At 42.6% G+C, this 24,850-nt stretch overlaps 1 protein-coding gene across 3 annotated transcripts in view; it reads right to left on the bottom strand.

Moving 5' to 3' along the window:
• Positions 1-24,850, bottom strand: part of PHLPP2 (PH domain and leucine rich repeat protein phosphatase 2) — a 34,321-nt gene that overhangs the window by 7,087 nt on the left and 2,384 nt on the right. Inside the window, exons 3-17 of one of the 3 annotated variants that reach the window (XM_063334947.1) lie at positions 19,765-19,898; positions 16,773-16,963; positions 16,205-16,330; positions 14,853-15,007; positions 10,684-10,830; positions 8,662-8,892; positions 7,840-8,042; positions 7,272-7,332; positions 6,432-6,527; positions 4,265-4,420; positions 3,324-3,524; positions 1,915-2,077; positions 1,262-1,392; positions 751-861; positions 182-317 (exon numbers count right to left, since the gene is read on the bottom strand). In XM_063334947.1, coding sequence (XP_063191017.1) covers positions 182-317; positions 751-861; positions 1,262-1,392; positions 1,915-2,077; positions 3,324-3,524; positions 4,265-4,420; positions 6,432-6,527; positions 7,272-7,332; positions 7,840-8,042; positions 8,662-8,892; positions 10,684-10,830; positions 14,853-15,007; positions 16,205-16,330; positions 16,773-16,963; positions 19,765-19,898 — 2,242 coding nt within the window. Of the gene's footprint in view, positions 1-128; positions 318-750; positions 862-1,261; positions 1,393-1,914; positions 2,078-3,323; positions 3,525-4,264; positions 4,421-6,431; positions 6,528-7,271; positions 7,333-7,839; positions 8,043-8,661; positions 8,893-10,683; positions 10,831-14,852; positions 15,008-16,204; positions 16,331-16,772; positions 16,964-19,764; positions 19,899-24,850 lie in introns of all 3 variants that reach the window. The other 2 variants (XM_063334945.1, XM_063334946.1) reach the window with 2 other exon arrangements.

Genomic DNA, 24,850 nt, shown 5'->3' with positions numbered 1-24,850 from the left:
GAGGAGAAGGTGTAGGAAGGCTCCAGACTCCAATGGCAGGCAATCTGGAGGGCTGCCTCACCCCACCTAACACATGACGGGATATACCTATGCAGGTCCCACCAGGACCAGCTTGCTCACTGTCCTACCTGTGGGAGACCAAGAAGGTGTTGGACATGAACATGGTGTCTGACTGCTGTACCTCCTCCAGGAGCACATCGGCCATGGTGCACTGCAGCAAGCGTGGCAGCTCCTCGTTCTTGTCACCATCAAACATGCCGTACACAGCCTCCACCCCCTCTGCAAAGCTCCCCAGTGCCAGCGATGACACACACAGCCTGTTAGAAAAGCATACAAGCAAAATTAATGTCTCAAAAGATTATATGGTCCCCAAAACCACAGCCATCAGGCATCTTACGTGAGTGCTGTTCTCACAGGGCAGCAAAGCCACTGTCCCTACATCTACTGCCCCGTAGGATGTACAGCTGCAGTTTATGATTGGAACTCCCGAAACCCTCCTTGACCACATTCAGGAGTGGCAAGAGAAAGAAAAAGCAACTCTGCTGGGGTGGGAAGCAAAGTCCAAGGGTCTCAGCGTGAAAACTGAGGGGAAGGACAATGCGGAGGCTTGAGTTACCAAAACTTAGCAAAAAGTCTGGAGAGACAGACAAGCTCTTGAGCAAAACAGGCCTCCTTGGGTGCTTAGCAGTGCACTCCACCTCGCACCCTGAGAAGACCAAGTGTAAGCACCCAGCAGACCAAAATACTCACTTATTTCTTTGGCCTGCCATCTCAGCTACTCCATGACTCCAGAAGGTAGAAGTGAGCGCCGAGTCTGCCGTGAGGGAGGGCTTTGCATCAATCTTCAGTGTAGTAATGTGACTACAGAGAGAGAAGAACAGAAGTCGTTCTCTCCTAGATCCCCCACTGAACAGTTTGTGGCCAAAGAACCTTGTCCAGTCTAGAGTTTTAGACAGCAGCCCGTGGAAAGAACTGCACCAAGGAGAGGAGTTTAAGGTCTTGGCCTTGTGAAGGTGTCTGGCTGCTAATGCCAGAGACAGCTGGGAGAACCTCATACCACCTGAGACACTGCTTGCTTGCTCCGATGATTTGGATCCAGACTTTTCCCTTCCTACCAGATAGAAAGCTTCAGCTGCCTCAGGCAGTGAATGTTCTAGCATTATGCAGTGCGGTGATAGATTTTACTATCCCATTTCCCCTCCTGAGAAAGGCTACCCTTCCCTGTGCAGGTGTCTACTGGGTTGGCATCTCCATGGCTCACCTGAAGATGTCCAGCGTCTTGTGTTCTAGCACCAGGTTTGTGTTGCCACTCAGGTCCAGTTCTTGCAAGGTACTTGGCAGTGCCTCAGGGATTAGGATTTCAGTTAATTCATTGCAGCTCAAGTCCACAAACTGCAGTATCAAAAAAAAAAAAAGCAAAATGACCAAGAAAATATTCTCTGTTCTGTCATGTGATCGGTTGCTCCGGTGCTCCTTCTAAACATACAACCCCACTACTGATTGTATCCCACAAACAGGTCAGACCCATTTTCATGGCCTGTCAGCAGAAGAATGATTTATAAGCAGCAAATACTTATAACCTACAATAGCCAACACTCCAATACTGAAAGAATAGGTAATGCTGAAGATAACAGAAGACCTACATATACAAACCTGCCTAGCTACGTAACACTCCCTGCTGCCTCAGATGGTAAACCAGAAATACACCAAGTCAGAGACAGATGGTAAAGAAGATGGATATGAGCCATCTTCGATCAACTCAGAAAGGCAACAGATCTAGAATGCATATTCTGCGCCCTCTTTTCAGGTTGATCAAGCAAAATGCTGGGATCTCCAGTTCCTCTCCTAGCCGTTGCTCTTCATTCTCCAACCCAAACTTCTTCTGATATCTCTTTACCTTCTCCATAAGAATACCTGAATACGGGGTAAATGTAGGATCTCTGGAAAGATGCTGATTTCGTTAGAGTGTGCAATAAGTGTATGAAGCAGCTTGCAGTTTGCCACTGTTGTGGGAATTGTTTTCAGTTTGTTGCAGCTCACATTCAGCTCTTCCAAGTGCTCCAGCTTACTAAGTTTGCTGAAAGGGAAACAAAATAATACTATATCTTACAGGCAAGAACTTGTAACTTTCTGAACCTGCAGATAAGGTATCCATAGACGCTGCCCTTTATTATGTACAAGTCACAATTAGAGGGGAAACAATCCTCAGAGACGTGGCTCTGAAAAAGGCTTGAGTCAGATGAACAGGTGCTCGGAACAGAACAGTGTATAAAGATGTCACCAGAAGGGGACTCAAGTAAATGTTTGCAATCAACATTATCTGCTTATGATTTTCAGTAGAGCAGCATCCAAGTTCTGCTGTCTACACAGCCACAAAAGCACTGAGAATTTGGAAAGGGTTCAGAGGAACCCTCCCCACAGACTAAGAAACTAAAAATGCTGAGTGTATTTATCATTATGCATGGAGAGCTGAAGTTTTCTTAATTTACACTTGGAAAATCATAGAATCAAAGAACGGTTTGGGTTGGAAGAGACATTTAAAGATCATCTAGTTCAGCCCCTCTGCCACGGGCAGGGACATCTTTCATTAGACCAGGCTGCTCAAAGCCCCATCCAACCTGGCATTGAACACTTCCCGGGGTGAGGCATACACAACTTCTCCGGGCAACCTGCTCCAGCGTCTCACTGCCCTCATCACAACACATATCTTCTTTATGTCCAATCTAAATCTACCCTTTTTCAGTTTAAAACTGTTGCCCCTTGTCCTGTCGCTGGAGGCCTTGGCAAAAAGTCTCTCTGTGCCTTTCTTTTAAGTCCCTTTTATAGGCTGCAAGAAGGTGCTCCCGGAGCCTTATTTTCTCCAGGCTGAAAAATCCCAACTCTCTCAGCCTTTTCTCGTAGGAGGCACGTTCCAGCCACCCAAATCCCAAATCATAAGCCTGGTTTATGAATTAACAGATGAAATTACATGACCCGTATTGGGCAGGAGTTCAGACAAGTCTGACTGAGGGTCTTCTGGCAAACTGAAAAGTGAAAAAATGCAGCACAGCAAACTGCATGCTAGTGGCACTGGAGTTGCAAAGACATACTGTCCCCCATCCCCCCCACACCCCCACCACAACTAGGAGGACAGGAACCACTGCAGCCAGCAGTACCCCGTGCCAATCCCTCTCTGTGGGTGTGTGGGTGTAGGAAGGGCAGGCTTTTGTCATCAAGCCATAGGGAGAGCATCTTGCTTTGACACTGATTCACATACAATGGCAGCCAGGCAGGCAACGTCCTCCTGGTGCGCGCCATCTTACCCACCAGCACTACTTACTTACCTTGCAGGGAAGGTCTGTAGGTTGTTGTTCGCCAGATGTAGGATCCGTAGGCTCGGGTGTCCCACCAAGACAGGGATGCACTGATCTGTGAGGTTATTATTGGTCAAGTAAAGCAGCTGCAGCATGCTCAGACTCTCCTCCCCTGTACATGCAGAGGGCAAGGACTCCAGGCTGTTTGCAGATGCGTTCAAGTACCTGAGGCTGACCATAGCAAGTGCAAAAATCAGACTCCACACCATCTAAACCTCTCCATTAGCAGCAGGAAAAGGAGCTATACAAACATCAGCGTGGACACAGAAACAGCATCAGACAGGAGGACAGACAACACAGTGTAACATCCCTACTCATGTTAAGATTTATGAGTCTACTACAGCACTGCAGATGCACTCAGCATTTTACAGTAAACAGTGAGTACTGAATAGCATTTGGAAGGGGGTGGGTAATACTGCTGGAAGCAGACTACATAAAATCTTACTCAGAGTCTTTAAAGAAGGGTTGACTCCTGTTTGAATAGACAGTTACGAAGGGTTTTTCTTTTGTAACAGTCTCTCTCACTGTTCTCCAGTGACCTGATGTACTTTTTGCTGTAACATCTTAAAATCTGTATGGCTTCTTTCCTTTGCATCTGAATTTACACGCTACTTTTAAAGACAAATCTCTTCAGGCAGAGTAAACATGATCTTAGAACCAGCTGCAACTGAAGCTAATTCTGCAGTTGGCTGTTGGGTTAGGCAAACCTCTGTTTTCCTGTAATTAAACAGTAACATGGACTGATTCCCTTAAATCAGCTTGATGACACCTGAATTACCTCCTCATAAAGTGCACGACTAGTTCTCTCTTATACAATGGCACCTTGCAAGTACAGTCATGCAGATGCTGCTATCAGCCTTTACAGCTCCAAAGGTTAATGCAGACAAAAGACACTGGCTACTGCCACTCACTTCAGAGCCTTGACAAAGAGCGTCTCTGGGAGTTTAGTCAACAGGTTGTGCTGAAGGTCCAGCACCTCCAGTGGAATGTGTTCTAGAAGAGGTGGAAGGCTCTGCAGACGATTGTGCCCCACCATCAACTTCCGAAGGCTCAAGCTGCTGAGGATCCTAGAAAGACACAGGGGTTTTTTTATCGGCTTGGATCTCTCCTCTTCACATCCACAGAGTGGAAAAAGGTAGCATTTAATCCATTATAATTTGACTGTACAGCAGAGAAAAATTAAAATACACAGATCCATAAAATGTGAGCAATGCAAAGCAGAAAACCCCCACACGGTAAGGTGCTTCAGTCACTCTGAACACTTGGCAGTGTATCTACATCTCCCTCTGTGCTACTGCAGACCAGTAACTTGTGACATGAGTCTGTCCGTGTGCATATGCCTCGTGTTCTCTCATGCAGACAAAAATAAGAGAAGTCACAAAGGATGGATTTAAACGCCTGTTTTTCACTTGTAGGCAGGAAGAAGTGCTTCCCCTGTGCCAACGTGAATTCAGAGCTTTACAGGCTGCTTAGCGCTCCCGTGTTACTTCTGAGCCTGTTGTCACATCCTCCAGAATTGCAGTGCTTATTGAAGGAAAAGGCCTCTATCCCCACAACCTGCAGAGAATTGCTTGCAGGAGTTTTGAGAAAGGATGTCTGAACACATCGGGAGATAGCCTAGAACCACCCTGCCCGTTTGGGTGAGGTGATAATTTAGGACTATATTCTGAGAGCCCTGTACAGAACAGCTTTGAAGCATGAAATGCTAAAGCTGCATTTGTGCACTGCTCCATGCGGACCAATTAATTCAGTTTCTTTCTGTATGCTGTGGCTTCTCAAAGCTTTCCCTCGAAGGGAAAAAAAAAAAAGCCATTCAAATGCAGATACACCAATTTCCTTATTCAAGCTGGCGGACCCAGAGCAGGCTTGGGTATCTCCACTCAACACTGTCATGCACCACTTTGACACAATTCTGTTTTCGGACAATTAAGTGTAAAAAGCAACTTCACAGTGAACTATATCCCCTTATGTAAGGCTCATTAAGCTTTAGTCTGCTGGATTAACCTGATGAATGGCCGAAAGTCAACGCTGGTGAAATTCTAACTGTACACAAGACATACTTACAGTGTTGATGACAAACACATACTGGAAGAGATCCCCAATGGATACAGTAAATTCCAGCATTTAGGAATCTTTAAAAATGCTTAAATTTCTTTTTAGAATATATCCATCTGTGTCTGAATTCTGCAGGTTCTTTTTGCATAACATACTTCAAATTTGGTCTTTTTCACCCATTGTCATGGCTTAAATTCTTTTCTAAGTTCTCATTATTGATCTTTGTAACATCCTTTTCTTGCTTTTGATATATATATAGCCTTGTCTCTGACAACCATTAGAATGTCACTGCTAAGATCACTTCCCGTGCCTGCTGCTTGAACTGCTTCAGCCCGCTCTCTGCATTTCTTCACTTCTGTTCAATTTCAACATAGCTTACCCTAGACACTGTCTCTCATTCATACAATCACACCCCCACCAAACACACTTGTTAGGCTAAGAACATTTGTACTTTGCTTCTTCCCATGATATCCCTAGTACTTTGAAGAAGTCATTACAAATAACTGCAAAACTATATTAGTTCTTGGCTCCCCTTTACCTCATTTCTGCAGAAACTGAAAGGGAAACAGGGAGAAAGGAGGCAGCTGATGGTGTGTTGTGAAAGCTACCTCTGAGATCAGCTATATCGTACCTCTGTGATATCTCCCTACGAAAGGGAGATATCCCTATGACATTCTTGGGGCAATGCAAGGCATATCAGGGCCTCACCTATGACCTTTGTTCACAGACACTGTGGTAACACAAATCACAGCAGAGTGTTCTACTTCAGGTGCAAACAGCTGCAGTAGAAGCCAGAAGCACAGGATGAAACTACCTGGCCCCTGTTATTCAAGAAGCTGATTTGGAAGTCAGTTCTTTCCAACATTTGAATACAGAGTATTTTCGGCACCGCACAGAGAAAGTAAGTGGATTATATCTCTGCACAACAAGGAATAAAGCAACTGGAATAGCATTGCCTCTTTCTCCCCATTCAGCTCACCATAGAAGAAAGCTCAGCTCTGTGTAAAAAGAATGTTCACTGACCTTGATGGAAGCTCCACAAGGAGGTTGTAGCTCACATCCAAAACTTCCAGTTTCTTTGCTTCACAGGCCCAGTCTGGGACACACTGCAGTTGATTGCTGGGAAAAGCAAGGGGGAAAAGCTAGACATCAGCACTTCATACAGAACATACCCTGTTTGAATGCTGCGCGACATTAGCGACAGCCAAACCAAAAACAATAGGCAGAAAAATGATCAACAGTATCTGACCTAGTCACGTGGAATTTATCTCATGGCTACCTGTGTAATGCAAACTGAGCTGGCGCATGATTGGTAGAAAGTACTGATGCAAGGCTCCGATGATCAGGCTTTTTGTTTGCAGCACTGACAGCAGAACAGGCCACCCTACGCTATCCTGCTATTGTGCTTCCACCCAGAACTGAAGCAAAAGGTGATGAGGTCCTCTGGGCATCCTCTCTTACAAGTGTCTCAATGCTGCTCCAAGGGCAGATGTAGGCAACGAAGCCAACAGCAGGGATCACTGGCAGCTACTTTAAACGTTTGCTCCACCGATTCCCACCATTCAGCCCCGTTAGCTGCCACAAGTTCAGTGGTTCCTGCTTGGCTTTTTTTGCTGATTACAGCCTACAGCTGAAGGACAGCCAGTCACCTAAACAGGTCATACTGGTTCAGAGGGGCTTCTGGTCTGGGACACTTTTGTCGTTGTTTAGTGCTACGCTTCTCAATTCTTTTGTGAAGATGAAGGGCCTTCCCTCAATTGCTGTGAACTCTTTCAAAAGCTTAAAAGCTCCAGAAAATTTCTGCAGAAAACAGTAGTGGCATCCAGATACTTGCTTTATATTCTGTGGTGTATAGTCACTTACTGAGATAGTTCTAGACACGTCAGTTGACCAGGAACTGGATAAATATTGACAGCTGTCAAACCTGATGAAGTAAAGCAAATAATTACGACTGCAGAGCTTCAGAGAGAAAACAGCACAGAGAAGCAGACAGACTAGCTAGCAAGTGAGAATCAAAGTCTTACTTTATGGATACTCAAGCTCTCTACTCATCCTTCCCAAGACAGCGGTCACACTTCATACATCTGCCATATTGCACTACAGTTTCTCACTATCCCATTTCTCCATCTGCCGTGTGGGGCACCAGAACAAGGGAGAACTACACTTTTATTTGTGGACTCCCAAACAGATCTCGCTGAAAGACAAATTCCTTGGACAGTAACTCAACACCACAGCCTCCGCCTGGTACACAGCCTGCGCACATACATGCGGTGATCCCTAGGAGCTGACCTCAGAAGACCCATCATGTACCGTCTCACTACTGTAACATCAGCATAAGTATTTTTTTTGTGGGGGAGAGGGGAAAGGGCTGTTTTCATTTATTCCCAGGACTTGAAGCAATAAGACAGGTGAAGGAGGAAGAGAGACATACAGTTGCTGTTGGCATAGAGGGCCCGAAGGGAGAAGCCACTCAGCGTCAACTCTTTCAGCTTATTCCGCTCACAGTGCAGCTGCTCCAGGCTGCCCAAAGAGCTCAGGTCCAGATCTGTCATCTGATTGTCTCGTAAATCCATATAAGTCACAGATTTGTTCCCCTCCAGAGTGTCAGCTGCTGTTCTCTTCAGGTTGTTCAGCCTAAACACTCAGAGAGAAGCGTTACAAAGTCAGAAAATAGGACACTGAACACTGTACATCAATAAGAAGAGAGAAGAAAGAAAAGGAAAGTAAGGCAGCTAACACCAAAGGTGAATACAGTGAAATGTGTGAGAAGCAATGGTGGATTTCAGGCAGTGAATACAAAAAGAAACATTTCCTTTGTCCGCACTGCTATGTGAAACCATTTTACTCATTCCCCAGTGTTTAAGAAATTCTGAAAACCAGTCTAGAAATCAGAAGCCAGGCCAAGGGACAGTTACTTTGCACTGACACAGGAAACTGATGCAGAGACTAGATACAAGCCTGCCTTGCCACAGACAAAAAGTTCTTTGTCCCTTTCTGAGAGCTCTGCAGCTGGCAGTCTGGAGAATCATGATCACACCTTGGAAAGCCGGGGGGAAGCTGGAGGGCTGAGTGACATTCAGTGGCTCCAGGCATTGCTTCTCTGAGTGAATTCTGCACACCCCCAGAACTCCCTAAAAACTAAAGAATTACACCTAGTTTATCGCAAAACGTACTAGAAGTTACACAGTTCCTCTGCTGTAAATAGAAAGTAGCGATCTGGTTTATATATGTGCACAAGTTTCCCCCCCCTTACCTCAGGTCCACGCTTTTGATGTGACTCATACGGTTCAGCACTGCGAGGTCCAGCGTCTCTAGCAAGTTCCCCGCCAGGGACAGTTTGTCTAAGATGACGAGCTTCTCACAAATAGCTGGCAGTTCACAGAAGTTATTGAAGGAAAGCCCAAGACAGCAGAGCTGTTGCAGACTTCCCAGTTCTTCTGGTAAGGACGTGAGGAAATTCCCATCAAGCCAGAACGTCTGGAGACTGCAGCAGTGAAAGAGAGAGAAAATAATTCAGCAAAGAGTAGCGAACATCACATTTAGCATATTGAGTGAATTTCCTTGTATAGCTAGCTGGTCTCAGTGTGGCTATTTTTTTAAAGGTACCTAACAGCTAATTATATTCTTATACACATAAAGTTACGGGAGTACTTTTATTATGCATGTAATAGGCTTGGAACTGCATGTATGCAATACCAAAAAGTTCCTAAATTATTCTTGAGATAAACTTCCAGTTGTGCCAAAGACTGTAAGTTAACGTAAGCAAAATACAAATCAGCACTTATGGTGCAAATGAAAGATATTTACTCATTCACTTGGTTTTCTACAGATTAAGAACTCCTCACTTAGCATGCCGGACAGTCTTTAAAGGACCTATGACAAACTAAAACCAAAACCAACAGCAACAACAGTACAGACCTGTCTCATAAGAAACAATAAAAATCAACTGCAGCTTCATCATTCAACCCCTGGAATCTCTTATCACTATCATGGCACGTATGGACATCTATGGAATTTATGGCACGGTTTAATCACAATTCCTACCACACTAACGCACTGGTAACAGATTTTTACATTCTAGTTGTCCTTTCAGACACTGAGAAAAAAATAGGGTACCTTTCTGTTGCAAGATGAATTGTTTTAAAGTTTGCATGTCTTTTGAGACTCAGCCCCCCAGTATACAATTCCCTCATTATGATTATGTTCCAACAAAGAACTTTCTGAACAGGGTTTAGTGGTGGTAGAAACGCAACCTAGGGCCATAAAAAGTTCTTATGAATAAGGGCTTAAGGGGTCATGAAGATGACTGGACCCATAACTAAGCAGTAAACCTCTGAAAACTGCATTTATGAACGCCGCAGCAATATGTAAGCAGCACACTCTTGATTGTATAAATATGGTCCACAGACTAGGCCTCAGAAAGTCTAGCTGATCTCCACAGATGTTTCACTGTGCTAATCTCCAACTTCTGGAAACGTCCCTGACAGCACGATCTTCAGAAACTCTTAACTGTTTATATATATAAACATAACAATATTTATGTTTAACCAATAAGACACCACCATAATAGTAGTTTAAAAAAAAAGTTAGAAAAGAACGTAGGAAGGAAATGACAAGGAAGCAGGCAGGGGAATGCAAGATGGCAGCTGATGCAAAGAGAACAAGACGCATTAAATTTACATAAAAATTGGACATTAAACCCGCAAGAAATCATACAAGTCACCCCAGAGTAAACACGAACAAAAAAAAACCCACAAAAACAACCCCCCAAAATACTCCCCCACAGAGAACATAAAAAGCTTCAGGTTTATTAAACTTTAAGTGAGAGTATATGCAAATGCTTCGAAGCCATCACGTTTACTCTATTTCAGCAAGGTGGTGCCTGCAATTCAAGGCATCATAACCGACTGTTAAGTGTCTTCCTAGGCCAAAGCCCATTCATCTCCTCTTTTAGAAAACTGATTTACACTAATATATTTTACATAGCTAGTAGAATAGGCAGAAAGTCACAAATGATGAATAATTTGCTATATGCCAGTGACTTAAAATGGCAACTGTATGAACATACTGTGAGATCTTAATTTTCAAGAGAAAACAAACCTTATTGGACATCTTGGTTCTCAACCTTCCGCTGGAGTGAAATCCATAGTTATTCTTCACAGGCAGAACAGGCTGCCCCAGCACTCACACTTTCAAAAGTAATACCTTCATGTCGGCTGTGCTCAACTGAAGCACCAAGGATGTTTATGGCCACAGATAAAAAGAATATACTCACTTCAACAGTTTCCCAATCTGGCTTGGCAAATAATGAAGTCCATTACAGGAAATATTAAGCTCTGTCAGAGTAGAGATCTCGCACAGTGACACAGGAAACTCCCCCAGTCTATTGTGAGACAGGTTCAGGCTCTTCAACTGAGAAAACCTATTGGCAAGAATAATGGTTAATTCACAAACCTCCATAATCTCAAAGCAAAACCATACAAAAGCGGTCATAAAAGAGTTAAGTCTTTGTACACTAGCGATACAGGCAACTAACTCATAACGGGAGTTTCTGCACAAATTTGGTTTTAAGCCACTGATATTTTGTATCTCAGTGGTAATACCGAAAGTGATCAAATACCATGGTTTTACTGCAGAAACTGATAACAGCCTTCTGCCCTCTCCACTAGGCTTCCTCCTAGTGACTGTTACTAAGATTAAGGACACTAAGAACACTCAGTTCAAATTTATTTTCAAAGAATTTATAGTAACAATCTACCATTATGCAGCTTGGGAAAACAACATTAACTGGAACTAGTCTGAGAATAAAACAGAAGAGGGGAATACCCTTCTCAAGCTAGGCACAACAGAGGCCTGGCAGAGCTGTAAAAGGGACAACCAGGAAAGTGCTGACTTCACACTGGGAAGCCCCAAGACCTGCACCCGGAGGTCCTTGGAAGAGATTCCATGTCTAAAGTGCCACTTGCTTGGCAGACTGTACCACAGGTACAGCCAGCACGGACACAGCCCTCACAGTCACTGCGGTCCCACCGGTGCTTAACGGAGGGTTGCCTGTTCCAGCTCCTTCTATCACTGCGCTAGGTCCAAATAGGCAGCAGAAAGGGAGCATGGGCTGGGGTAATATGCAAGAGGTTCTTCTCAGAGAGTTCCTACCTCTTTTCACAGGAAACAAAAGTATTTTTCCCCAAGTAATAGCCTCCTCATTCCAAACTGGAACCATCAGAAATTAATTCAGTGGGGAAATTAATGTAATACTTTTACAAAACAATTGCCAATCTAATGTAATGTACCAGAGAAGTACTTTTCTTGGAAACATAGTTCATTCATCTGCTCCACCTACCACGTTTTTTTCTAGGCAATGGTCAGTAGCTCTTATTCTGAAACAAATGTTTTAATATAGGTAACAAAACTAAGGTTAATCAGCTTGAGGGAGAATATTACTGCTAGCTTGAGATGTCTTGAAGTGTTAAGACTGAAAGGTTTTGATATTTTTTTCTTCTTCATAGAGACTCTTTTCAGATTCGGAATACTTGGAACAGTCTGTGTAGCAGCTATGCATTATATTTCTCCATTTTGCTTTACAATCTTTGGGGGGATGGGGTGTTTTTTTTTTTTTTTTTAAAGGCGGAGCATATCTGAAACTTGGACATTGGCTGTTTGCTTTGAGAAAGCACCCTGCCATATAAATAAGGGCACAGGCATTTTATGTTTGCTGCAGCCTCAAACAGACTCTCTTGCAACACAACTGAAAGCCAAAGGAAAAGATGCTGTACCGATAAGGTCCCTTGGTAAAGGGAACATACTGTATGATGCAAAGATCTAACAATGATACAAAAATCAGAAACTTGCACACAGAACTTCACAACAATAACACAAAAGAAGGAACGATGAGGATAAACCTATAGATTTGAACTTTATCATTAACTGGTTCAACTTTAAGAGATTTAGGACAGATCACAGATCTCAGGTTTTGGAATCAAAAAATGCTTTAATGAAAACTCCTTTTTCTGGAGTTCTACAACGGCTTTTTCTAAGGCACCTGTCCTTGACACAAAGCAGCTCTTCCTCTGTCATTAGCAGAGTGTGGTGAGAAGCTGCCCCAAGAAGCATGGCATTAAACGCAATGGCATAACCAATTTTTAGAATTCATCCCTCTGCAACAATACCAAAGCAGACACAAAAAGGATATAAAAGTCTCCAAAAGCTGGAGGGAAACTGGTACATGACACAGCTTGGTCTGAGACTCCTCGAGCAGACTGTCATATTCAATGGGGAGGACAATACTCAAAAGCCTTTTGAGTTCCCCTTCTGCTCCTCCTCCTTTGTCCCAATATTCTCAAGCAGTTGGGATGTAGGAATGGAATGCAGACCCAACTCTCACTCAAGTTGTATACACGAATGATGTATCATAGGGAATAAGGATCCTGAAATCGTTACGGCTACTCAAGTTTTGGTCTGTGCTCTCACAGGGTGTATTGAGGTTACAGCAAAGAGGTATGGAAACACAGCAACAAACCCTCAACGGGATCCTCTGTTCAGCTGCCCAAACTGGTGCTGGCCTGAAATATTCCCAATTTAACGCAACATCCTGCTCTGCCACCAAAGCATCCCTGTACAACTCTGTATGAACTAGCCAGAATGGTGATAATAGACATGCATGTGTATACACACGTGTGTGCACACACAAACATCAACGAAGATCCAACCTGATAATGTTTTCCAAAAAAAGGTAGATACTTGAAAGGCAGTACGTTACATAAAAAAATAAGCTAGGAGATACAACAAAACAGGTGGGGTTATTTAATTTCCTTTGCTTAACATTTCCCTTTTAGTTAATTATTTTTGTTCCACTATTATAGTTATAGCTAATTAGACTCCTAGAGCTTCAAAGATTTCCTCAGAGGAAGAGATCTGATCATTGCAAAAAATTCTGCTGTTCAGAACTGTCAGTCTCTAGGCACTGATAACACCTCCTGCAAGTGAGCAAGTTTCTTCATTTGGGTCTGTGACCTGATAAACATCCTAAAAACCTCAGAAAGAAAGTCTTTTCAAAAGGCAATGAGCAGCCTTATGTGGGCTACCTAATGCTACCTGTTTATTCAAGATTGTGTGAAGTGAGGGCTTCTTTTATGGCTTTTGTTTGTTTGAGGATTTCAGCTTCATCAGACATAGTCACTGCCAGGAAAAGAGTCGAGTTTCTGACATGTCAGATCTCTTGTTGACTACATGCAAGGTCAAAATAAATTTCAAGCCCCTTTGCTGATCCTGTGAACCAAGGATACCGCATTTTAGAAAATAAAGTTCTGATATGGTTTTCAACATCATACAATGTATTTGAAGAGAGAAGCAGAAAGCAAAATTTTGAATTATTTTAAGCAGCTTTTCCAATAATGGAATCTATTACAATTCAGCAATTAGAAAACATTTAAACAAGTTTGGAATTAAAACAAAACCAGATTAGAGTCTGGCTCTCAATGAAACTGCAAAGAATTTCCACAGGTGAGTATTTTTCCCCCCCGTATACCCTCATAGATACCTAGGTATCTCATTACTCTGTAAGAAGAAAAATGAAATAACCTCATAATAGGCACCTAGAGATAAAAACAAACCCAAAATAACACAGCAAAAAACCCAAACCAAAACAAAAAACCCTGTACTTTTGCAAAGTTTCTCGAACTACATTTTTCTTAAGGCACAATGTGTTCCAAACACAGAGCCATTTGACAATATTACTAGAGGCTTCCTAACGGCTTTCAAAATTCATAGAGTGACTCCTTGAATTCTTTTTAGCATGGCTAGCGTAGATATCAACAGACTAATCTTCCTCTAGATTTTTATGGTTTTCAGAAATTAATTTAAAAATATTTTTGTAGACTCCTTCGCTTACCTAAGATGACTACATCATGCTTCCATACCATCACACAACTGCTACCCCCTCTTAAAAGCAGATCATTACAAGTTCCCAAAGCAAAGCTGCAGTCTCACAGGCCCTCTGCCAATTCCAAATCCAAATTCAGAACTTACCAAACCAGGCTTTTTCAGATCTGCACTTCTTCCTACGAACACTTACCCACAACAGCAGCATTATGCTTGCCCTCAGCTTTTATTTTATACCCCCAAACAGTCTCTGTTTAGCAAGCAGCCTTATATCACTATTGCGTCTTGTCCATACAAAGGGCATATCACTCCATAAGGCTCATCTCAAATCAAACTCAGCACAAAGAATCTGTGGAAGGGAGTTCATGAATACTGTAAATTGTTGGAAGCTTATGCCTGCCTGCGCTGTTCAGTACCGCTTCCTAGCTCCCTCCTTTGTTAGGGCTTCCTGAAGACCAATCTTTTTACCATCCCATGAGAATGGGCAATACACTCCCCCCTTCTCTTCATCCCTGGATGCACATGTCAAGAACTCCAAATGTAGAAGAGAAATAATTCTTTGCAGACCTGCAAAGAGAGTCGAGACTCCCTGCTCCGCTTGATCTCATAAAATTGTGTCGTAGGTTGAGGTAGATGATGTCTTGACTGTAGAAGAGGTGCTCAGGTACTTCCTCAAGGCTGTAGCATGAAAGATCAACCATGCCAAGTCGCATAGACACAACCTGAAAAAGAGGAAGAGCTACAGCTGTGCAACAATTCTTCTCTGGAAGTCTAATGGAAGGCCACAAAGAATGCAAGCAGCAAACAATTTGCAAGAACATGAAAGAACCCCCTTGTACCTACCAGGCAGATTCCATGCAGGAAACTGAGTCCATGGCATATGAGTTTATGCCTCTTGCTACTATTGTTTCTGCAAGCCCCCTGACAAGGATGTGTATCTGGATACCAACTAGGACACACAGAAAGCCCTGCTCTGTATGTGCAACAGGTGCTGCCTGAAAGCTAGACCGTAAGAGAGACAAACTAATGGAGAAAACCGTATCTTTGGCTGCGGAAACTGCTGAGAAAGCATAATCTGTGAGTGCCATCCAAAGATGCAAGCAGCAACAGGAAGCAGTTGACTTTCCAGTTCAGTTCTTTAAGGTTTACAGAACCTCTGCTTGGCCTAGCTACTTCTTACGACTTTCTTTTGTTAGCTTGTTCAGCATATAATATTGGTAACATAAGCTGTTATGATGAACAGGCTTCATAAATTATGGTTTTGCAACATTTCATAAAAGTCTTTGCAAATACCACATGTCCTTTCATTGAATATGCTTTGTTTCAAGGTCTTCACTGCTTCATTCCAGATTTTACAACCTGCTTTATCCTGAACTCGTTTCATAATTCATAATATTATATGAGTTCAGAGTGTGGCTCAGCATTAAGCTATCACCATCTAATTGTACTTTAATGTGGAATAAGGATACAGCTTTGAACAAAGTACACTTCCCTCGCTGACCTACGATCTCTGAATTAACTCACACCTATCAGGGTAGCCCCGTGCCAGTCCAGGCCACGCTTTAGGCAGATCCAAGTAGGCAATGGGTGCAATTTATAGGTTTCTATGGCTGTAGAGTCAGCCAGTCCCTGGGGTTTACTCTAGTGACCTGTGATTAGCTACTCTCAATAGGTGCAGCAGTGGTGAAAAACACGCAGAACTACTCCTCAACATTGCTACACAGGCAGAAAAGAAAAGAGAAGGCTAAAAGAAAACCTCTGTAGTCCTGAGCATGTAAGAAATGAAGAAAGCTGTAAAGTGTCCTGGGTACTTTCTCCAGCAGCATAGCTTCATGTCTGCCACATACCAAGCCTTCATCAGAAAACCTTTCTTACTCCTGTACCCACCACCTGAACTACTGCAGTCTCCAGGGCCTCACCGTGGACGCCTGTCGATGCCACCGCTGACACTCTGCCAGTGTTTCAAAGGAAACATGGTATGTTTGAGCTTGTGCTCCAGCAGACGTGAAAGCAAGTGTGTACTGCCGACGTTTCATCTCTTCCACCTGCAAAGGGAGAATTGAAAATAAGACAGTCTGCCTAAAGTCCAGAAATTACAATACATCTGAAGTCTAGGGTGAGGTATTACTGACTATCAGTAACATTAAATTTTGCTGAAAACACAGTTGTAAATTTATTGAAGAGAAACACTAAGCAAATCCTTCTTAACATCTTTCTGCTGAAGTAGATCCAAGACGTAATAATTTCCAGAATGCCCATTCACAGCATTGGCTACTAAAGTGAAAACAGAACTAGTGCCTCTTCGTTTTATCAGCCTTAAGACTAATACTGAAGCAAAGCAAGTAGAAAGGGGTCGTACAACTGCCTGCTCGTGTTAATGCAGTAATTTGTTACAAAAGCCTAGATTAACCTCTTGTGGATAATACCCATCATTATAATCCCTTCTTCCTTTCTAAGCCACAGGATGCTAACCAAACGATGTCTTACCTTCCCTCCAACGAGAGGCAAGATGTGCATCTTCCCTGTGTGGCTGTCTTTCACAGAGGACACAATGAGGCACGTACCACAGAGAATTACCAAGCGCTCTGCCCACTTGTGCAACTGGGTCTTTCCTTTGCGTACGTTATAGACTCCAGAGAGCAGGATGCGATCTAACTGTTCCACTTGACATGGCTTTTCTGAAGAAAAAGGGGACATTAGCATTTACTTGCGATTTGTTCTTCATTCTCAGCTGCGAGTACAAACAGCAACACAGCTGTAACATGCAAAATCAGTTAAGATAAATATTAAAAAATATTAAAAATATTAATAAGCTACACCAATCCTCCAGTTTCCTTATCCCTTCCAAAGCATCAGTGTCCTAGTGCTGCGAGACATCCAGGGGCAACATTCAAGGACTTCTACTCTGAATCCCAACTATCTCACAACTCCCCAAGAATGTTCTTAACCTCTAGGGACAGGCAAGTTCCTGTCACTCTTTGCAGCTCCTCAGCTTGACCTTCAATGTCACTGTGATCACGTTTAACTCCATGCTCCAATTAGTGAGCACAGGCTTTCCCATCGAGAGCAAGGATACAGGTCATCCCATAGACATAGCTAGCACCTCTAACAGCAGCTTGCAAGTTAAAAAAGTCCAGCTATAGCAATGCAAGGAATCAAGACAATTCTCCACCAAAGAAAGCGTGTGACCCTCTACAATTCATGCCTGTCACACCTGACATAGACGAACAGTTTGATGGCCCTAGAGAGCTTCTTCCATTTGATCTGTTGTCGAAGCATGTGAAGACTCCATAACGCTTTGATCTCTGAGCTTGGCCCAGCCAGCCTGGGTCACTGGCGTCCATTCTCCAAGTGACTTCCATTGAGAGGAAGCCCTCCCCCCATTTTCCCAGCCAATCTAAAACATCCTCTCCTCTCATAAAACTAACTCTTGGGTTCCTACAAGTACCTCAACAGCCAGACTTCAGGAAGCATGCTTCCCTCTCACTGCTGTTTAATGTCAGAGTTCTATTAATCCACTTGCAGTCACACCACCCCAACTGGGCGTAACTATGCACCAGGGAAGGAAACAAACCCAACGTATCACTTGAGAAAGGGAGACAGACAGGGAAAGAGAGCAGAGAAATCCAAGAGACATCCCCAATGGGTAAAAGAAATACGAAGGCTGCTCTCAGTGCTCCAGCAGGTCCAGAGGAGGGCCACAGAAATGGTCAGGTGGCTAGAACACCTCTCCTACCAAGAAAGGCTGCGAGAGTTGGGGTTGTTCAGCCTGGAGAAGAGAAGGCTCCAGGAAGACCTTCTTGTGGCATTCCAATATATAAAGGAGGCTTATAAGAAAGGCTCAGAGAGACTAAGGCCTGCAGTGACAAGGTTTTAGACTGAAAGAGGGTAGATTTAGACTGAACATAAGGAAGAAACGTTTCATGATGAGGGTGGGGAGACACTGGAACAGATTGCCCAGAGAAGTTGTGGATGCCACATCCCTGGAAATTTTCCAAGGTCAGGTTGGATGGGGCTTTGAGCAACCTGATCTAGTGAAAGATGTCCCTGCCCAAGGCAGAGGGGATGGACTAGATGATCTTTAAAGGTGCCTTCCAACCCAAACCATTCTGTGATTTTGGCTTGTTTCTCTGGCTAAAATGAATTACCTCGTCCCTTATGTTCTCAGCTGCAGGCTTTGAAAAATCATCGTACCATTCCCTCCAATTCCTCCCCTAACTTTAACAACAACTTTGTCAGCACTTGCTTTTAGTTTCTGCTGAACACTCTTCAATCCTTACGCGTCTTCCTTTACAGCCTCTTTCTAAGATGGACTACTCTCCCATGCTGACTGAAACTACTCAATTCCATTTTCTACCTACTTGCTTCCATGAAGTTGAGTCACCGTTCCCGGATCAGCAACAGTTCCTGCTTGATGTACCCAAACCGAATTGCTCATTTTTTCCTCAAAAATTCTCTACACCCCTATGCTTGATGCCTCTCCTCCTTCCAGCTGGAGTAACTTCCAACTCCCTACTCCTTGCCCTATAAATCCAGGCTGTACACGTCACATTTCTTTCCATCTCCATTAGACTTCAACACTGTTCTGCCTGTTCTGCGCACAGCTCCCAGAGAGAAGGGGCTTGTCTCAGGTAAACGGGTGGAGAAGGTGATTTCTTATGATTCCATTTTTTGACACTGAATAAACAAATGATGGCTAGCAGCTTAGTCAGGCTACCCAGCTCCACTACGCAAGAACAATTTTCCATTAAAAGGACTTGGATTTTTTTTTCCTGCAATGCAAAAAATACACAGGTGAAGTATTTAAAAGTAATGAAATAATTTCATTATCAGCTTTCATCCCCCTTATTTATTTTATAGCAACTCTTCACTTCAGTGAATTCCTTTTCTGCTAGCACCATAATGCCAACAGCCTACAACTATCATGCTGTTACTCCTTACACACGTGGTATCCTGCCCAAACTGATTCAACAGGCCATTCAGAAGTCTCGCTTCTGCAATGAAATGCACTGGGTCTCTATAATGGCAACCTGCATTATTATTAACCAGCTGGCACCTTCACGCTCTACAGGCTGCGGAGGTTTTTGACCAGGACCTGCCCTGCCCATATCCATACACCTTTTGGAAATACAATCTTCAGGCATATCTAGACCAAACTGCAATATGTTTCTGATCCCATTAGGAGCTCTAAGGCATTTGTCGTACCACTGGAAACTAAAGACAACAGAGCAATCTTGTGTTTTCCTGTGGAGCTGCCTTTTCTCAAGACATAGAAGAAAGTTCAAGAGAACTACAGAATTATGTTTTTTTTCTACTAATCTTAAAAACTTGTTATTTTAAGAAATGCTTACTGATACTTTGGGTGTTTGATGTAGCCATCTATAAACGCAACAAGTCAATGACCCGGGCTTCAGCAGAGTTCCACCTCATAGTTACAGCTACAGGAACAGTGACGGTGTGCATGCATGCAATTTCTTACCACTGTAAAAGCGAATCATGCAGCTGAGATCTGAGTTTGCTGCCTCTTCCTGCATTCTGACAGGATCATCAAAACCCAACCCAGCCAAGTAGTCATACACAATCTGAAGGGGTTTTTCTGTCGGTTCCAGCCTCCTGTCAAAACATACAAGAAAGTAGTTTGAGAACGCAAAAAAGATTAAACAGCTCTCATTGCAGCTGAAGTGTAAGGAATACTGACATACTGGTTGTTCTGCTCCTCTGAAAAGGTCTGGCAAGCACGCATCCTTGGGATCTATGCTTCTTGCTTGTCAAGTAGCACTTAAGAACTGCGGCACTTGAAGAATTACATTGCAGAAGGGAAACGGAGAGGAAAAGCAATAGGCATAAGCCATACAATCCATGGCAATCATTTCCCTTCCGTGATTTAAGGAGCACCAGGAGGAAACAATGACAAGAAACAAAAACAGAAATACTGCACAAAAAGTGCAGTGATGCCAAATAATTAAAAAACCTACATATAATGACTGAAATATACAGAAGAACTCTACTAAATTTCTCTTCCAAACGCAGCTGGGAGCAAAACACATGAGAATCCTCCTGAAGAATGACTTCTAAAAAGAAAGAAGAAATTTCCCACCCTCTTTAGCTCTCATCAGTGCAAGATTCTCATGCTTTGGCAAATTAACTCAAATGGTACATTTAAAAAAGGGCATTTTTAGAATACAACACATCATAGGAAGGAATAAATGGCAATAAGAGAAAGGTCTCCTGAAACATTAGGTTTAGTATATTCAGAGCAGAAAAGATGTTTTCTGATCCTTTCATCTCACTTCTTCCAGAGACACTGAATTGTTATTTTCTGCAGTAAAAATAACAGTTTCTTGCTACATTAGAAGTTTTACTTTAGTGAAAGATTAAGCACTGAAAATGTAAGATGGGAATTAGAATAAATTGCTCCAGCAAAATCCTCATTTTTAATCTAAAAGTGCCTAGCTTCAGATTATGGTCACTGAACCTTGACTTGTTATCTATTCTTTAAACAGGTGTTTATAAATCATGAGAATAACCATTTCAAACTTCCTTTTCAAGATGAGGCTTAACGTGCTTTTAAAATTTTCTTGCAGTAGAGGTTGGGTCTACTTTGACTCAAAATATTTTTTATCACTGATTTTTTTTTTTAGCTTACCAACATTCTGTAGTGCTAGCACCATGACTGTTCGCTGTATCCTTGCACTGACTACACAAAACTGTACAGAGACTTGTCGGTTCTGCTCAACAGTATTTATATTCCTGGATCAAACCTGCTCCCAACTATTTGGCACGCTCACTCATATCCCTTCAGTCCACGAGTCCTATCAAACTGCAGTTTTTCCAAGTTATAGCCTCCTTCGTCTCCTCTTTAGTGTTTAGTACACTTGGCTTTTACATAAATATATCCAGTGATATCGAAAAGTGGTGTTTTCCAGAGAATACTGTATGCCAAACCACCTAGATCAACCTGTTGCACTGACTTCTCAGTACTCATCGCTCCCTCCATCTATGCCTTCCTGAGCTGTTATCTGTCTTTTAGCCACAGATTACTAACAGAACAACTGAACACTTGAAGTTTACTTTTCTTCATTCAGACACACACTAACCCCCCTCCAAAAAAGAAAAAATGCTTACACTGAATAACAGTTTCTAATGTGTAAGGTATCAGCCAGCAAGTTTTATTGCTTTGTGCATTGCTTTTCTACCAATAACAGCAGAACGCAGAATCACAGAACAGTTTGGGCTGGAAGGGACCTTTGAAGGTCATCTAGTCCAACCCTCTTCCAATGAGCAGGAAAATCTTCAACTAGATCAGGTTGCTCAGAGCCCCGTCCAACATCACACACTGCAACCAATGAGTAATGCCTTTGGCGACCAAGCTTGAAATTTCAAAGCAGCAAGATCAAGTTTGTTCGGTAAGACCTGTTTTCTACTAAACTTTGTTGACTTGCATACATCATTTATAATGCATGTCTTAACGTGAAATATTTTATTACTGTATGTACTAAACCTTTACACTTCTTCTCCACTGAAGAACAAAAATATTTCTGATTCTTTCTAACGATTATACTATAGTATTTCCACTCTTACTGACAGCTTTACAAGTGCCATCTCATAATTAAGGCAGGACAGATTTCATAAAATATGCACCATTTACAAGTATCTAGTCATCCAGACTTCCTTTGTAGTCAACAGGACACACCTCGAGAAGTAAAATGATCTCAGGTATTTCAAGGACATACATCACAACTCTTTCACTTCACACACAGGACGTCTGGATCAGAAACAGGATCACTCTTCAAAGCTATGGTCCAAACCAACAAAGTTTCTAGCCTAAAAAACCAATGTAGTTTATATACAACTGATACAGAAAACCAGTTTTTACTGCTCAATGTTTGGTAAGCCAGTTTAGGGCAACTTTGCTACCCTGCTTTTGTTTTATGCGCAGGACAGCAGTGAATGTGACACCAAACTTTCAAAATAGCTTTCTGAGGTAACCCTGGAAATGACAAACCTGTGTATCTGTCTCCTATAACAGGCAAGCTACTAGAAACTGGAATAAATAATAGACTGCACCAAACAATGCTGACTTCCAATACAGTAAACCCTGATGTATTCTATACCCCTCAGTGCAGAATACAAGAATATGAGAAATTTGACTGGATCTCCAAAAACCTCGCCCAAGTTTTCCTTGACTACCCCTAGATTCCAATTCTTCTGCTATTAAAGCCTTACGCTTGCCAGAAAACAGCTTTTCCAGCATGTGACCCGTGGATCAGGAACCACAAATGCTTGAGTGTTACTCACAAAAAGAACACTTCAAGTAGTCTGCATCTAGATTTCCTAGGAAAAAAACCAAACCACTCAAACATTACAATTTGGTTGCTGAATGGACTGAGGCTTTTGCAAGTACGCACTGAACAATACACTTCTTGCACATCAGAATACAGTAAAGGGACACGTGCTTTTCATATGACATAAATAAATCACAATTCTACAGGCTGCTCAATACTCTCTGAAGTACAGTACTGTGGCTTACCCTCCTGAAAAAGCTGGATACTCTATCCCACCATACTTGTCCCTTCTGGAGAGGAGATTTGATTTTTTCATTACTTTTATTCTTCTCATCTTTCACTTCAGGAAGAATTAATGCTTCAGGGTTTCAAAACGCTAATTTAAAAAACCCTTAATTTCTTTCTCGTTCACATAAATCAAACTGATATGCTTCTTGAAGATACCAAACACAATGCTTTCCATTTTGTTTCTTTTTTAAAAAAGCCATGTAAAAAAGGAACACTGGCAGCAATATCTACTCAAGCCTAGACCCCTGACAAATGTATCTCTCTTGCCATAGCACCATTCCTACCTGAAAAACAATCAAGAGTAGTCTGTACTATTGCACCATCTAGGTTTGCTTGCCACTGGCTGGAAGACCAGCCTTGCAAAAAAAGTCAAGTCCTCTGAATTCTTCAAGTTGACTGCAAAACACCACAAGTTGTTCAAAGTTCACTACCTGGCAAAAGAGCTGGAGTTTACAGAAAAACCTACAACTAACAAGACACACATACGCAGGAGGCAATGACTAACCACTCCGCCAATGAAGCATGGCTTGGTGTTACACATTTCAAGCATGAAGACCTGTTGGGAAGGGTGTTTGACTCCCAGCCCACGGCCGAGCTGCTCTTCTGGCATTAGCCGTAAGCTGGGCCTGTGACCCAGCAAACACCAGCGCAGAGTCCAGGCGTTTTGCTAATGATACTCACAGATCCCGCATGGGGCTTTGTAAATGAAGTAAATGAACAAACCAGCTCATTACTTATGGACCATATTCAAACGAGGAAAGGGAACAATTCATTGAATGCCTTTGGAGACATTCTGGAGACCCAACTGAATGGATCACAGGTCCAAGTTCTTGTCAAGAGCCATACGATTCACTAACGAAACCTAGGATAGGCCAGGAAAGGGAAAACCAAAACCAGTATCTGGAACAGCAGTTCTGCACGGAATTTCTTGACTAACATGATCAAGGCTGACAGATTCCAGAGGCAACAGTTAAAGCTTGAGATAGAAAAATGCGGTTTCTCTTTGAGAGAAAGCAGTGTGGTGTGAAACTCAAACTGGCATGTGATCACATGAGAAATGTAAAAATTCATCTTTAGCCAATGCATTACACACCGAATGCTAGCACACATGGAGAACACCCTGGCTGTCACAGCAGCTGCTATTTGACACAAACAGCCCATTATATCCACACCAGTATCACATATCAGGTACTGGACGCCTCCAGTAGTCAGAGAAGCAGCTCCCTTAAGCGAAGGTACAAAGGGCACGGAGACAGAAAAACCAAGGAAAAGCAGCAACAGTTCCACAACTCCTGCTGCAACTGTTGCTCTTCATAATCAACAGTCAAGATTTCAAACCTCAGTAGTTTAAATTTTTGTTATGAGGGTTGTCCAGACCAAAGAAGGTATCTGTGCTATTTTTGTTTAATCTTCCCCTCTATGGGAGGGTATAATTTCTGAATATGACAGGATGCTATCACAGTGAAAGATTCTAGCTAGGAGAACCCTAAAGATCCTTGAGGTGCACTGGGGAGAAGAAAAGAAAGTTCTGACAGAAACTGACTCCCCTGCGCACAAACTAGAAAGGGAAACACAAAACGATCACAAGGACACAACTGAATATTTAAAGTGAATATACAAAAAAGGTTTCTCTTATTCTTTCATTTACTGTCCAGCTTTCATTATTCTGAGTCAGGTGCCAAATCAATCTTTGCTATACTCAGCTTCTGAAAGAAAGTCATCTACTAATATAAAAAGGGTGAAGAACTCAGAAGTTGTTTGGAAGACAAAAGTACCTATGGTAAAATGCAATCAGATGCTTAACAGAATAATTTGTATTTGCAAACACATTATTAAAGTAATCAGAAAACTTTGTTCAAGGAAGGAATTATCTCAACATTGCATGGGAATATCTTGAGCACTCTGTCATCTTCCTGTGGACATGCAAGCAGGTACCATCCAGGCCTGCTTCCTGTTACTAACACAGACGTTACTGAAGCGATACCAGTAACT

The sequence above is a fragment of the Chroicocephalus ridibundus genome, chromosome 4 (assembly GCF_963924245.1).
Source record: "Chroicocephalus ridibundus chromosome 4, bChrRid1.1, whole genome shotgun sequence".
NCBI lineage: Eukaryota > Metazoa > Chordata > Aves > Charadriiformes > Laridae > Chroicocephalus > Chroicocephalus ridibundus.
This window is presented reverse-complemented; position numbering and strand designations above follow the sequence as displayed.